The sequence below is a fragment of the Scyliorhinus canicula genome, chromosome 9 (assembly GCF_902713615.1).
Source record: "Scyliorhinus canicula chromosome 9, sScyCan1.1, whole genome shotgun sequence".
NCBI classification, from domain to species: Eukaryota; Metazoa; Chordata; class Chondrichthyes; order Carcharhiniformes; family Scyliorhinidae; genus Scyliorhinus; species Scyliorhinus canicula.
Genome location: NC_052154.1, coordinates 45,818,994 through 45,833,161, shown reverse-complemented (window position 1 = coordinate 45,833,161; position 14,168 = coordinate 45,818,994). Strand labels below are relative to the sequence as shown.

The 14,168-nt window shown below is 43.5% G+C and overlaps 1 protein-coding gene across 2 annotated transcripts in view; it reads left to right on the top strand.

The window, feature by feature from the left end:
- Nucleotides 1–215: 215 nt before the first annotated feature.
- Nucleotides 216–14,168, top strand: part of shcbp1 (SHC SH2-domain binding protein 1) — a 67,796-nt gene continuing 53,843 nt past the window's right edge. The window contains exons 1-6 of one of the 2 annotated variants that reach the window (XM_038806632.1): nt 216–287; nt 1,395–1,445; nt 1,729–1,872; nt 7,392–7,507; nt 9,203–9,411; nt 12,297–12,389. In XM_038806632.1, coding sequence (XP_038662560.1) covers nt 7,487–7,507; nt 9,203–9,411; nt 12,297–12,389 — 323 coding nt within the window. In that variant the 5' untranslated portion in view covers nt 216–287; nt 1,395–1,445; nt 1,729–1,872; nt 7,392–7,486. The other variant, XM_038806631.1, reaches the window with a different exon arrangement.

Below are 14,168 nucleotides of genomic sequence, written 5' to 3'. Positions count from 1 at the left end.
GGGGTGCTTTGATTCCTCCTGACTGAGGGGGTGCTTTGATTCCTCCTGACTGAGGGGAAACACTGACTCCTCCTGACTGAGGGGGGCGCTGTGATTCCTCCTGACTGAGGGGAAACACTGACTCCTCCTGACTGAGGGGGGCGCTGTGATTCCTCCTGACTGAGGGGGCCGCTGTGATTCCTCCTGACTGAGGGGGGCGCTGTGATTCCTGCTGACTGAGGGGAGCGCTGGTTCAGCCGCCTGTCCAACCAATGAGGGCGAGTAGGCGGCAGAATTTGAATCGGGAGGTGGGTGTTAACGGCCGGGGACAGAGGCATAGACAGCGACAGCGGCAGCGGCAGCTCAGCATCGGGAATCCCGCTCTATTACACGGGATGGTGGAGGCGGCAGCAGCAGCAGTGCTGGCCCAGGCCGCAGCGGGACTGGCGGACAGGCCGGAGCTGGAGCCTGAGCCTTCGGCTGAGCTGGCAGTGAGTGCAGGAGGTGAGAGAGGGAGAGGAGCCCGCCCCAGACACCGGAGGACAGCTCCTAAATGTCCAGTGTTATGTCTGTTTAACGTGGCTCACTCTGGCTCAGCTACATCAAACAGTGGATTTTTAAACATATTTGTGTTTCGGCTTTTGATGACATTAACATGTCTGTACTTCCCCATAACTACCTCCCCTGAGGACAGTCCGAGTCACCGTGTTGTCAGGCTGACCTGGCTCAGGGTCAGCTTCCTGAAGGTGTTAATGATCCAGTTGGATGTTTAGAAAACTCTGCTTAATTTCATTGTCATTTCGGCCGGATTTATAGAATTCAATTTCACAACGTGCCTGGTAGGATTGAACTTTCAGCAGCTAGATCAGGGGTGGGCAAACTACGGCCCGCGGGCCGCATGCGGCCCGCCAAAGGTATTTCTGCGGCCCACCAAGTCATTAAAAAATTTAAAAAAAAAAAAATTTTTTTTTAAGGTTAATGGGGGGGGGGGGGGGGGGGGGGGGGGGGGGGGCTGTTGGGTTACTTACTGGTATAGGGTGGATACGTTGACTTGAGTAGGGTGATCATTGCTCGGCACAACGTCGAGGGCCGAAGGGCCTGTTCTGTGCTGTACTGTTCTATGTTCTATATGAGGCGCCCAGAATCATAACCGGGTGAAGTAATTATTTTACTTAATATACTATGCGGCCCTTTGTGAATTGTGAATTTCTGAATGTGGCCCTTGCACGGAAAAGTTTGCCCACCCCTGAGCTAGATGGTTGGTAGAGTGCTGCAAGCGCTAGGAACCCGTGCAACTATATCTATATATGGACACAGTGAAGCATCCTGTGTTTTGATTTACTAAGTTTTTTTTTTCAAATGCATTTTCCTGTTCCCAGCAAAGCTCTCTAACTGAATCTCTCACTTTCCTGCAGTGGACAGTGGTGTTGACAACTCCAATGGATCTGTTGGCAATGTAGCTATCTGTAAGTATCTAAATAGTGTGGCCCCTCGTGGGTTATGGGCTGTGATATCTTGCCAGCTAATCTTGCAGGGTTCAATGTCACTTATTCTTCAAGAGTAATTAATATTTCCTGTGATTCTTTGCTGGTTCTGTGGGGAAATACCATTAGTGCTTCTGTGGGGAAATACCATTAGTACAACAATACTGTACCTAAAACTAGTGTTAGTAAGGAACCAGTCCATTTATTTCCAATTGTTGAAGACAACAAATGTTATTTTCAATTTTAAACCCGATCTCTTTTCAAGATCAAGTGGAAAGTGAAGGTAATTGTGACAATCCCAAGAAGGAAACTCCTTCGTACCAAGGAACAGCCAAGTTTCCAGAAGTTATTGCGACAACCCAACTCACCTATTATGAGCGATACAGGGCCTACCAGGACTACATCTTGGGTTTGTTATTTCTATTGGTATTTGTAAATTAATTTCTTAATAAGTAACACAGACTGAAAATGCTACTGTAATATAAATCCAGATGTTTAAAATGAATAGGGACAAAACAGATACAGGAAGTATTTACCTTTGACAATAACGAGTAAAAGAGGGCAGATACACAAGTGAAACTAGAGGTTGAAGAATATTTTTCCGACAGTAATTAATATGGAGAAACACAGAAGGCAGAAATTTCAGGCCTGTTTGGAAATGGACTCAGGCAGTGGTTTGGTGTGAGGGTTTTGTAAAATCTTTGTAAATTTTGTATGCTTCAGAATACCCAATGGCTTTTGTTTTTTTTCCCCCCCCTTTTCCTGATTGCGGACTTTGCACATCCTGCGATGGGAGGATAATGAATTGGCCAATTGAGAGCAATATTACAGCAGTTTTTGACTTTTACTAATGGCGCACACAAACCACAGGGCTTCAGAGCTGCACCTGGTAAAAGGAGATGGCAAGCAAACAGGAGCTCAGTGCTGGCTTCATGTGCAGCCATTGAGAGAACCAGCATGGCAGAGAAGCTAGAGCAGTGAGGACAACAGCATACAAAGCTTTGAATGGGGGTGCGGGGGGGGGGGGGGGGGGGGGGGTGCGGGAGATAATGTGCTAACACTGCAGGAGCACGACATTGGGGCAGTGGCACTTGAACAGAAGAAATGCATGGGGGAAAAGGGAGGGGATCGTTTGTGTAAAAGGCCATATTCAAGGGGGGAATGTAAATGCATTGGAGATGGCTCAGAGGAGATTTACTTGATTGAAAGCTGTAATTGTGGTGCCTTCTGAGGAAATGTTAAACAGACTGGGCTTGTTTCCACTGAAGTTTAGAAGAGTGAGGGGGTTACTTGATTGAAGTGTATAAGATCATAAATGATTTTGATAAGGTGGACATGGAAAAGGATGTTTCTTGTGGGTGGAACTGTTTAAAATTAGGAGCGGCCCTTATAAGACAGATGATGAGAAACCTTTTCTTTGAGGGTTGTTCAACTTAGGAACTCTGCCTCTGGAGGCGGAGTCGATGAATATTTTTAAGGCAGAGGTAAGTAGATTCTTGTTGGGCAAAGGGGGTCAAAGATTATCAAGGGTAGATGGTAATGTGGAATTTGAAATGCAAACAGATCAGCCATGATTTTATTGAATGGTGGAGCAGGTCTGAGGGGCCAAATGGCTGCCTTCTGCTTCTATTTTGTATATTCGTACCTCTCCAGAGAGGCTTTTCTGTGTGCATGCTGCAAGGCAAGTTCAGCCCCATGGCAGTTCACAACCATCCTGTGGGCTGGAGCAGGTCTGAGGGGCCAAATGGCTGCCTTCTGCTCCTATTTTGTATATTCGTACCTCTCCAGAGAGGCTTTCTCTGTGTGCATGCTGCAAGGCAAGTTCAGCCCCATGAGAGTTCACAGCCATTCTGTGGGCTGAAGGTCAATGTGGTGTTGAACTTGTCCACCACCGAATCATTCCAGGGATCCTCTGTCATAGAGTTTTACGGCACAGGAAGAGGCCCTTTGGCCCACTGTGTCTGCCGGCCATCAAATACAATCTCGTCTAATCCCACTTTCCAGCACTTGGTCCGTAGCTTTGCATGCTGTGGAGTTTCAAGTGCTCATCTAAATGCTTCTAAAATGTTGTGAGGGTTCCTGTCTCGACTCCCTCTCAGGCCGTTAGTTCCATATTCCCACCACTCTTTGGGTGAAAACGTTTTTCATCAAATCCCTTCTTAAACTCCTCCTTACTGTAAATCTCCGCCCCCTGGTTATTGCGGAAAAATTTCTTCTTATCTACCCATTCTATATCCCTTAAAAGTTTGTGCACCTCGATAAGGTTTCCCTCTAAGCCTTCTCTGCCCTAAGGAAAACAAAGCGTAGCTTATCCAGCCTCTCCTTATATCCTGGTGAATCTCCTCTGTACCCTTTCTAGCACAATCATATCCTTCCTATAGTGTGGTGACCAGAACTGCACACTACTCCAGCTGTGGCGTAATGAGTGTTTTATACAGCTCCATCATAACTACCCTGCCCTTGTATTCATGCCTCAGCAATTAAGGGCAAGTATCCCACATGACTTTTTAACTACCTTGTCTACCTGTTCTGCCTTCAGGGATCTTTGGTTCTCTGTACTTCCTGGTGTCCTTCCATTCATTGTATATTTCCTTGTCTTGTTAGGCCCCAAAATACATCACCTCATGCTTTTCAGGGTTAAATTCCAGTTTCCACTGTTCTGCCCATTTAACTGGCTTATCTATAACACCCTGTAATCTCAAGCTTTTGTCCGTGGTATTTGGCACACCACCAATTTTTGTGTGGCATGTGAACTTGCGTATCATACCCCCACATTTGCATCTGGATTCCTAACGTACACTACAAACAGCAAGGGACCCAGCACCAATTCCTGTGGAACACCACTGGACATAGGCTTCCAGTCAAAATAACCTTCGACTAACACCCACTGCCTGCTGCCACTAAGCCAATTTTGGATCAAAGTTTCCCTGGATCCCATTGGATTTTGTTAAAATCCTGGACCAGACCCCAACATTTGTTCGGGTACCAGACACTTTTTTTTCCAAATTTTAAAACTGAGGAAAGGATACATCGCTCAAGGAGTGATTCCACTGACAAGGGGGTATCTTTTATATTCAAACAAATGTTATTCTTAACACCGTATTAAACACATTAGCATCACAAAAAATAGCTTACAATTAACAGTTAAACAATTCTTAAAAATAAAGGAAACACTCCAATTAAGCAAAGCCCATCACAGGTCAATCAAACATGGGGCTATTTGTTATCCGCTGGCTAGAGATTTATTGGAAAATTCTGTTTGAAGAGAGGGAGATACTTGTTTAGACCCTAGCTGCAAGTCTTGCTGTCTTTTGGAGACTACTGCTTAACCTGACAGCCTTTGGCAAAAGCTCCTGCTCAGCTTCAAGCTCTTAGTCAAAACTAAAAGCTAAACTGCCTGCTACAGACCTGGCTCCTTCCATTAGTTATATAATCTCCCTATCCCACTAACTGGGTTGTGACCATCTTCCTAAGGCTAACCACAACCCCACAATTACCTCACTCCAGGGTCTGAGAGGATTTGAAAATTATCGTCGGAGCCCCTTTCGTCACACAACAGCCTAGGATTAATCTCATCTGGGCCTTGGGATTTATTCATTTTGAAGCTACTATAATAATAATCTTTATTGCCACAAGCAGACTTTCATTAACACTGCAATTAAGTTACTGTGAAAAGCCCTGAGTCGCCACATTCCGGTGCCTGTTTGGGGAGAATTCAGAATGTCCAATTCACCTAACAGCACGTCTTTCGGGACTTGTGGGAGGAAACTGGAGCACCCGGAGGACACCCATGTAGACACAAGTTAACCAGACTCCGCGCAGACGGTGACCCAAGCCAGGAATCGAACCTGGGACCCTGACGCGGTGAAGCATCTAACTACTGACACCGTCTCCCTCAATGCTAATCTGCTCAATTATATCACAGTTCCCCTCCCTGTTTTCTACACATACACTCTCTTTCTCCATCATGAACACGGGTGTAAAGTACTCATTTAATATCTCACCTACATCTTTCTGCCTCCGATAGAGTTTGCCACTCTGGCCCCTAACAGACCTACTCTTTTTCCTGGTTAACTTGCCCTTAATATACTTAAAATACCGTGGAACTTTCCTTTATTTTGTTGCCAGTGCTTTTTCATGCCCTCTCTTCATTTCATTAAGTACTGCCCTGCACTTTCTATACCCCTCTAGGGCATCCACTATTTTGAGTCTCCTGAATCTGCCATAATCCCCACACCTCCAACACACACGCACACTTCAGAAACCTGGGGCGAAATTCTCCGACCTCCAGCAGGGTCGGAGAATCGCCTGGGACTGCTGAAAATCCCGCCCCCGCCATGTCTAGAATTCTCCCACCCGCAAAAAGTCGGCGTGCCACCAGCCTCGGAGAATGGCGGGGGGCCGGCGGGAGGCTACGGGTTTCTGTGCTGCTGTTATTCTCTGGCCCAGATGGGCCGAAGTCCCGCCGCTGAGAGGCCTCTCCCGCTGCCGTGGTTTGAACCACCTCTGTGCCGGCGGGATCGGCGGCGCGAGCAGGCCCCCGGGGTCCTGGGGGGGGGCGCGGGGCGATTGGACCCCGGGGGGTGCCCCCACATTGGCCAGGCCCGCGATCGGGGCCCACCGATCGGCGGGCGGGCCAGTGGCGTGGGGGCACACTTTTTCTTCCGCCGCCGCCACTGCCTCCACCATGGCGGAGGCGGAAGAGAATCACCAGCGCGCATGCGCCGGTGGTGACGTCAGCGGCAGCTGACGCACCGGCGAAGGCCTTTCCGCCAGCCCGGGCGGCGGGCGTCAAAGGCCGTTGTTGCCGGTTTTGGCGCCAGTCGATGTGGTGCCAACCGCTCTGGCGCGGGCCTAGCCCCTCAATGTGAGGAGAATTCCGCACCTTTGGGGAGGCCCGACGCCGGAGTGGTTGGCGCCACTCCGCTACGCCGGGATCCGCCGGGTAGGGGAGAATTTCGCCCCTTATTTCCAGTCCATTCTTTGCCTTTTCCATAACTATCCTAAAACTTACTAAGTTTTGGTTGCTATCACCGAAAGTTCACCTCTGCCACCTGCCTGACCTCACACCCTAAAATTAGGTCATGTACTGCCCCTTCTCTTGAAGGATTTTCTACATGCTCGCTCAAAAAGCTCTTCTGGATGCACTTGAAGAATTAAGCCCCCTCTAAGCCTTTCAAACTTGCCTATCCCAATTAGTATTCTGGAAATTGAAATCCCCTACTATTATTACCGTAGTATTTTAACACTTCTCTGAGATTTCTCCACATATCTGCCCTTCTATCTCTCCATGACAGTTTGGGGGCCTATAGTACACTCTCAGCAACGTGATTGCTCCCTTTTTTTTGGTTTTTAAGCACTACCCATTTAGCCTCAGTGGAGGATCCTGCTACGATATCATCCCATCTCACTGCATTAATTGACTCTTTGGACTCTGGAGGTAGATTCTGAGGTCTTGCTGGTGCATCAAGGTGAAGGCCAGCAAGTATATGCATTTCTGCACCAATCCAGACATTCAGACTGAGAGACCCTTGGGCTTTGGGCCATTGTGAGATATCTCCAGGTACAGGATGTGATCGACTGCACACATATGGCCCTTAAGGCTCTGACAGACCAGCCAGTTCTAATTCTAATAGAATGCAGCTGCCTGGGCTACACAAGATCAATTCTAATATAAAACAGATATTTTGGAATATTGCAAGGTGCCTTGAAGACCAAGAAGTTATTTAAAACTGTTATGTTGTCATTTAAAAATTTAAACTAGATAATATATATTATAGAGCAAGTTATACAATATCCATGGATATCATTTGCATAATGACATTCAATATTTTTGTATTAAACTCATCATGCAGAATATTATGTAAAATTCTTGATTAAATGTCTTGAAGTCATTGAGTATTCACTGTTCATGATTTTAACGAACAGGTGATGCTAAACCATCAGAAGTGAAAGATTTCATTGCAGAATATTTGGAGAAGGTTCTAGAACCATACGGATGGCAAGCACTCTGGTCCAATGATATGTTTGAGGTGCTTGTTGAGGTAAATTTTTATTTTAAATAAATGCAAATGGTGATGCTAACTACTGCATGTTGGTACGTCTGCTTTCAGTGCTGCACAAACACAGCACATTATAGTAATGTGTGCACTCCCAAGATCTAATGGGCTTCAATCCCTTGGTTATACCAATGAGGTGCGATGCTTTGAATATGCTGTGAGAAAAGTGTGAAAATTATTTAGTCCTTTCTCAAATTACACCACTTCAAATCTATGTTGAGCAATTTTAAATTTCAGTCCTTAATACTTCCACATGTTCCTTGTCATGCAATTATCCTTCCAGTACTGAAGAAGCTTGTCCAATTTTGTTTGACTGAAGATTACAATGCTTTTCTCTGGAGCACCATTTCCTCTCCTGCGACTCCCTTGGGCTGTTCTTTTTTTTATAAATTTAGAGTACCCAATTCATTTTTTCCAATTAAGGGGCAATTTAGCATGGCCAATCCACCTGCACATCTTTGGGTTGTGGGGGTGAAACCCACGCTAACACGGGGAGAATGTGCAAACTCCACACAGACAGTGACCCAGAGCCGGGATCGAACTTGGGACCTCGGCGCCGTGAGGCAGCAGTGCTAACCACTGCGCCACCGTGCTGCCCCCCCTTGGGCTGTTCTAATGCATTGTGTGCATGCGTGACTTGAAAATTGTGTTCCCGGAGGGCGGCACTGGATCTTGCCACCTCTGGGACACAATGCAATCTTTAAATATAGGGGAAGTGCTCATTAAGCTCATGAACAGGAATCCTGAGTGGTTAGAATTTTCATTTTATAGGCATGAGGAACATGCATTGTCCAGGATGAGTCAGGTTTTGATGGGCATGCAGACAGGGAAAGCATGAGGGTTAACTGGTACACTGGGCAAAACCAAAGGCACAATGCTGGAAAATCTAAGCAGGTCTGGCAGCATCTGTAGGGAGAGAAAAGAACTAATGTTTCGAGTCCAAATGACCCTTTGTCAAAGCTAGAAGACAGAGAAAGTGGGAGGTACACTGGGCAACTCATTTAAAAGAGAGACATATCTTGGCTGCACACAAGTTGCCATTGCTGGTACTGAGAGGCTTGTATTTGTCAGAGGTAGGAGTCCTGAGAGGTGTATCGAGCCACTTAGGTGGCAGAGGAAGCACTGGTGACCTACGAGTGCCAGCTGAGAAAGTGGAAATGGGAAAAGATTACTCTGATATTGGGTATCGGACCACAGAGGCATCCCCTGGTCAGGATGTGGCCAAAGGATCGCAAAGTGGTTGCAAGGGGAAGAAGGCACTATCCAAGACATAGGGTGTACTTTCCAAGAATCCGATACTTGTAATTAACAGAGTGCTGTTTCATATGAGGTGGAACCTTTCCAGGTGGATGGTTTCGGACATCTGTGTTCTGGACAATAACTATCTCCGTCGATGCCTCTGGAAGCATCAGAAAACGTTGGTGTCACTTGTAGATCCCTGCCCTTGTCAGCACTGGCCCCTCTTGCTTCATGACCCCCATGAATGACATGCCCATCCATGGTTGCTGCTCGCCTTTCCAAAGGGCCTTCAGTTTCTATGTCCTGCCTTCAGTTCACTGCTGGTGCTGCAGATTGGGTGCCAAACTCACACTGCCAAAATCATACTGATTGAAAAATTTGAAAATAGTAAATAGTACATAGCTTGTTCTTTTTTAACAAGGTATCTGCTTCCAATTTCAGGTAACAGATGTGGAGACTTCGAACCACAGGGCAGTGGTAAAGTTAACAGAGCCATTCCTTTATGAGTCTGAAACGTATCCACTTGACGCAGAAGCAATGGAAAGTTTCCTTGAGGCAAAAAAGCACCTGGTGCCATTGCAAGAACTATATGTGGTGTCTGATGAGTCGGGAGAGTTTGACCAAACAGCCCTCGCTATTGAACATCTCCGGTAATAGATTGAATGAAAGGCTCGTGTTTAATTTTTAAAAATAACTATGTCAGGGTTCAGATCATTGACCATGCTTGATTAGTTTCTTCTTTTTGCTTTTGGGGGCTGGTTTAGCTCAGATGGCTAGACAGCTAGTTTGTGATGCAGAGTATGGCCAACAGCACAGGTTCAATTCCCATACTGGCTGAGGTTATTCATGAAAGCCCCACCTTTCAACCTTGCCCCTTGCCTGAGGTGTAGTGATCCCCAGGTTAAATCACCACCAGTCAGCTCTTTCCCCTCAAAGGGGAAATCAGACTTTGGTCATCATGGGCTATGGCGACTTTACCTTTTTAATAACACTGCTGCTGCCAAAAATTGCCTTTACTGTCGAATAGCACTTGGAAAGGATAAAACCACACCAAAGATCATTAGATCTTTGGGAAAATTCCAGCCAATACATATTTAATCAATGATCTTGAACAACAAACTACGTTTGGAATCCTTCCCACCTGAAACCAGAAAACAGGATTGCCCTTTCTCCGTTAGGTTAGGTTTTAGCAAATGACAAATGCAACAAACTGTTGCCCAGCACTGAGATTCATGTCATGTGATTGGAGAATAAATGCAGTCCCCAATTCACAACCTACACATTCCTCCCATCTATTAGTTCGAACAAACAAAAAAATCATGGGTGTTCAAAATCAGGCATGCACTCATGTTCTTATTATGCCCTCTTTTCATTTGAATCTCTGCTGGAACGGTTGCATTCCCTGGAATTAAGATTTAGACTTTTATTTGTTCGAAGAGGGTTAGATAAAAGCTATTTCCATGGTGCAGAATCTTGGAGCTGAACAATACAGAGTGTGGGATGGGGTGCTGGGTTGTGGATGGCTCTCTCCCTACTTCACGAACAGCTGCCTAGCCAAGTGAGCTAAACTGGCCCCCCCATATTGTGGCATTGGTATCGCTCATACAGTGATATTAGCATGCAGGTAAGCAGCCAATTAAATTGAAGTATTTACAAGCATTAAACCGGGAAGTTAAAAGCACTTAATATCTTTCACTTTTTAATTTAAAATTTCAGTGCAATAAGTTGCTTTAAGCTAGAAGCTCAATGAAACTGTTTACCATTTTTGAAAAAGTGGAACTTGTTATTGAGAATTTTGACTATCCACAAATGTAAGATTAGTTTTTCAAGGCCAATGAGGCATTGATTGTTTTTCTGAAGCTAGCATGCTATTAAAAATACAGTTACATCATATTCAAGGCTTTTTGAACTTTTTGTTTTGCAGCATAATAGTAGAAGTTCTCTATTCAATGGGTTGCGTTTTGTTGGGGGCAGTGGGGGAGGGCTGTGTGGGTGTACCTCAACCGGTGGAAAAGTGTAGGATCACAGACAGCAGCTTCTGGATTTCCACATAATTCAGCCAACTCCAGAAGTTATTGTCAGTTTCAGTGGGGTAGTGAGAGCTAACTTTGACAGTTTCGGTGTGTTGTCACCGCAAATTTCAGCCCGCTCTTTTCTGCCACTATTCTGGGCATGGCATTAAACAGGTTATTGACCTACATGCTGTCACTGGCCTTTTAAAATAAATATAGAATTTAACAGATCTGTTCAGTCCCATATTAAATAAGTATTAACTTAAAGATGTGGAAGATTATTGACTGCCATTTATTTTATAAAAGTGCATTTCGTTTAGGTATATGATGTGTCCTAGTCATGTGACAAATTTTCACTATTTTAAACCTACATTTAAATTGTAAATTAAAATTTTTTAAATTTTATTTAGTGTTTGGCAATGCTAAAAATCATCAGTAGATACAAAAGGAGGATGCAGTCTTTGGTAGAGTTTCTTGAAAGCAGGAGTCCCAGGATTGAAAGCTTGCTCAGAAAACATTGATGATTGGAAGATGTTAGGAAAATTGCATTATAAATGTAGTGGGAAACTTAAGGGTTAAAAGCCTGATGTTAGAATGTGTTTGTTTAAAAAGGATTTTGTTTTTGCTTCTAGGAAACAGCAGATGAAATTGACAAGAAATGTCTTTCTCAGTCTGGGCTAATGCATAGTGATTTGCCTCGGAAATCCCTGGGGAGTTGATATATTTTTGAAACTTGCAGTATTTTCAGCATGGAGAAATTAGGTCATTTCTGGGTGGAGCTCAGAAAGGCAGAGCGGTAGTGAGTTTCGAGAAGCTTCGAGAGAGTGAGGAGCCGAGTTCTGATCTACCTGACTGAGTCCACAATTCTTTCCAAGTAGGAGAGTTTAAAAACAAGAGTAAAATTTTAAAAGCAGAGCAGTCTTGTCTGAAGACAAGGAAGAGACTGAAACCACCCAGTGGAAGCAACTATTTGAAGATATTCAGCCAGAGTCTGAAGGGGTTCTAACCAGGGCCAGAATTTGTTCTGTACCACAAGTATTACACTCTGCCCTGTTAATTTTAAGATTGAGAGATTTTAAGATCATGTTGTTTAATGGTAAATTGTGTAGTAGTGTTAACGGGTGATTGTAAGCTGTTCTTTTTGGGTGAAAATTAAAAAAGTTTAACATTGTATTTATAACATTTTGTTTTAGAAATACCAAAGCCCTATTTTTTTCATGCAATCACTCCTGGAGTGAATAATTCTTTCCACACAATCTAAAAAGTAAACAGAAATATTGAGGTTTCGGTCCACCATCTTAGCCACAGTTGGGGTTTGGGCTGGGATCCTAATAAAATCTTTTGGGAACTTTTTCCCAAACATGAGCGAAGTCTCCAAATGAATGACTTACCAAGTGCCATCTATGGTTAATTGGATGTTTTCAATACCTTTCAAATGAGTTCATTCTCATGTTCTAATACTTATTTGTAACATATTTATTGTAACAATAGGTATAAATTTCTTGACATTTTATGTTTTGTAGGTTTTTCTTCCTACACATCTGGAGAAACTGGGATGAAGATGACGATGATGACTTTGATTATTTTGTCAAATGCTGTGAACCGAGATTAAAGCTGTTAGTATATTTTGTCAAGTTCTACAACTGACTTAATAGAAATCACAAGCTTGCTGGGTTTAAATGTGTAATCTCTAATGCATGATAATGTCCCTGTTGCACTGTCATTCAAAGAGCGCATGAGTGAACTGCAGCAATTGTTCATTCCTGCTTGACCCAAAAATAAAACTGGAATGTTGACCAAACCATGGCTTATAGGGGAAATTAGAAATTGTATTAGGTCCAAGGAAGAGGCATACCGATCGGCCAGAAAAAACAGCAGACCCGAGCTGTTTAGAATTCAGCCAAGGAGGACAACACGATTGAATTAAAGGGCAAATAGAGTATGAAAGTAAGCTTGCAGGAAACATTAAAACTGACTGTAAAAACATTTAAGACCATGCAATGAAATGGTGGTAAAGGTGCAACTGGCACAAATATTCTGTAGAAACTCCATAAATTAATTATTTGACGTAGTAACAGATGAAAACAAGTTTAACATTATTTAAAATACAAAAAAAAATACTCAAATCGGCTTAAAACTTTAACTTGGTTTCTCTTTCCACAGAGTGCTGTGGACCTGAGTATTTCCAGCATTTTATTTCTGCTTTCCAGCATTTGAAATATATTTTGCTTTTATATTTCTAAAATATTACTGGTGGTCTTTGCCTGTAGCCAATGTCTGCCTCAATCTTTAATTTTAGCCAATTTTAATCCAACCGCTGGTGAAATTAGATAGTCTAGGGGGGCCGAAGGGCCTGTTCTGTGCTGTACTGTTCTATGTCCTATGTTCTAGTGATTTCTGATTATATGATCTTTATAATTCACTCATGACTACATTATCCGTGTATTATGAAGATCCTCCACAATTTTTATCTTCAATTTCAAGGCTAACGATAATCCTTTATTTCACCACACCCCTTATTTGGTTTCATTGCTAATACTAGGACTTCTCACTGAAAAATACTTGTTGATTCCTGACACTAGGTGGTGCTCTAAGCAAACTGAAATTTGATCTGTGCTTGACAAAAGTACTATCTCTAAAACCATGTGATTAAAATGGATTTTAGTATTAATTGAACAGGAGGATTTATCAATGACTGAATTGCGATAAATGCACAGGGTTTTCTCTTTCTCACTCCTTTTTTTCCTCTGTTGAAAGCTTTGCCCCCTGATGGAGTGCCAGTGTCCGTTTTGGTGCTTTGCGCAAATATTCATGTTTAAACTTTGATATTTTGACAGATTACTTCACAGTGAGGGCGTTGTGCATACGTTTAGTACCGTCACCGGCTAATATTGAACAGTTATTGGCAACAGTCAGTTGCAGGAGCTATGACCAATTGTTCCTTCCCCACTGCAGTTCGGAGGCTAATCATAATGCTCCCCAGGCAAAGTTTACTCACTAGTTTAGCTTTTTTGATTTCTGTGGTTCTGCTCCTTACTAAATCAATGTTTTTATTTTAAAGCAATACTGTTGAAGTTGGTATCTGAATTTTGTTTTTATTATTATCAACTAACACAAGTACCGTGCATCAAAATACAAAAGAGATGAAACCAAAGTTTATGTCATCTTCACTTGGAATCTTTGGCAACAAATTAATTGCACCAGAATTGGGAGTGAATGCATCTGTGACCTGAAATATTTTCATTATGTCCAATTCAACTATAATTCTAATAAACAGATTGGGACTATAAATACAATAGTAGCTAATAGGTTAAATAACTAGAGTGTGAGATCTGGGCTTGTTACAAATTACACCTCTGCTATATAAAACATCCACTTTTTGTTTTTAAATTCAG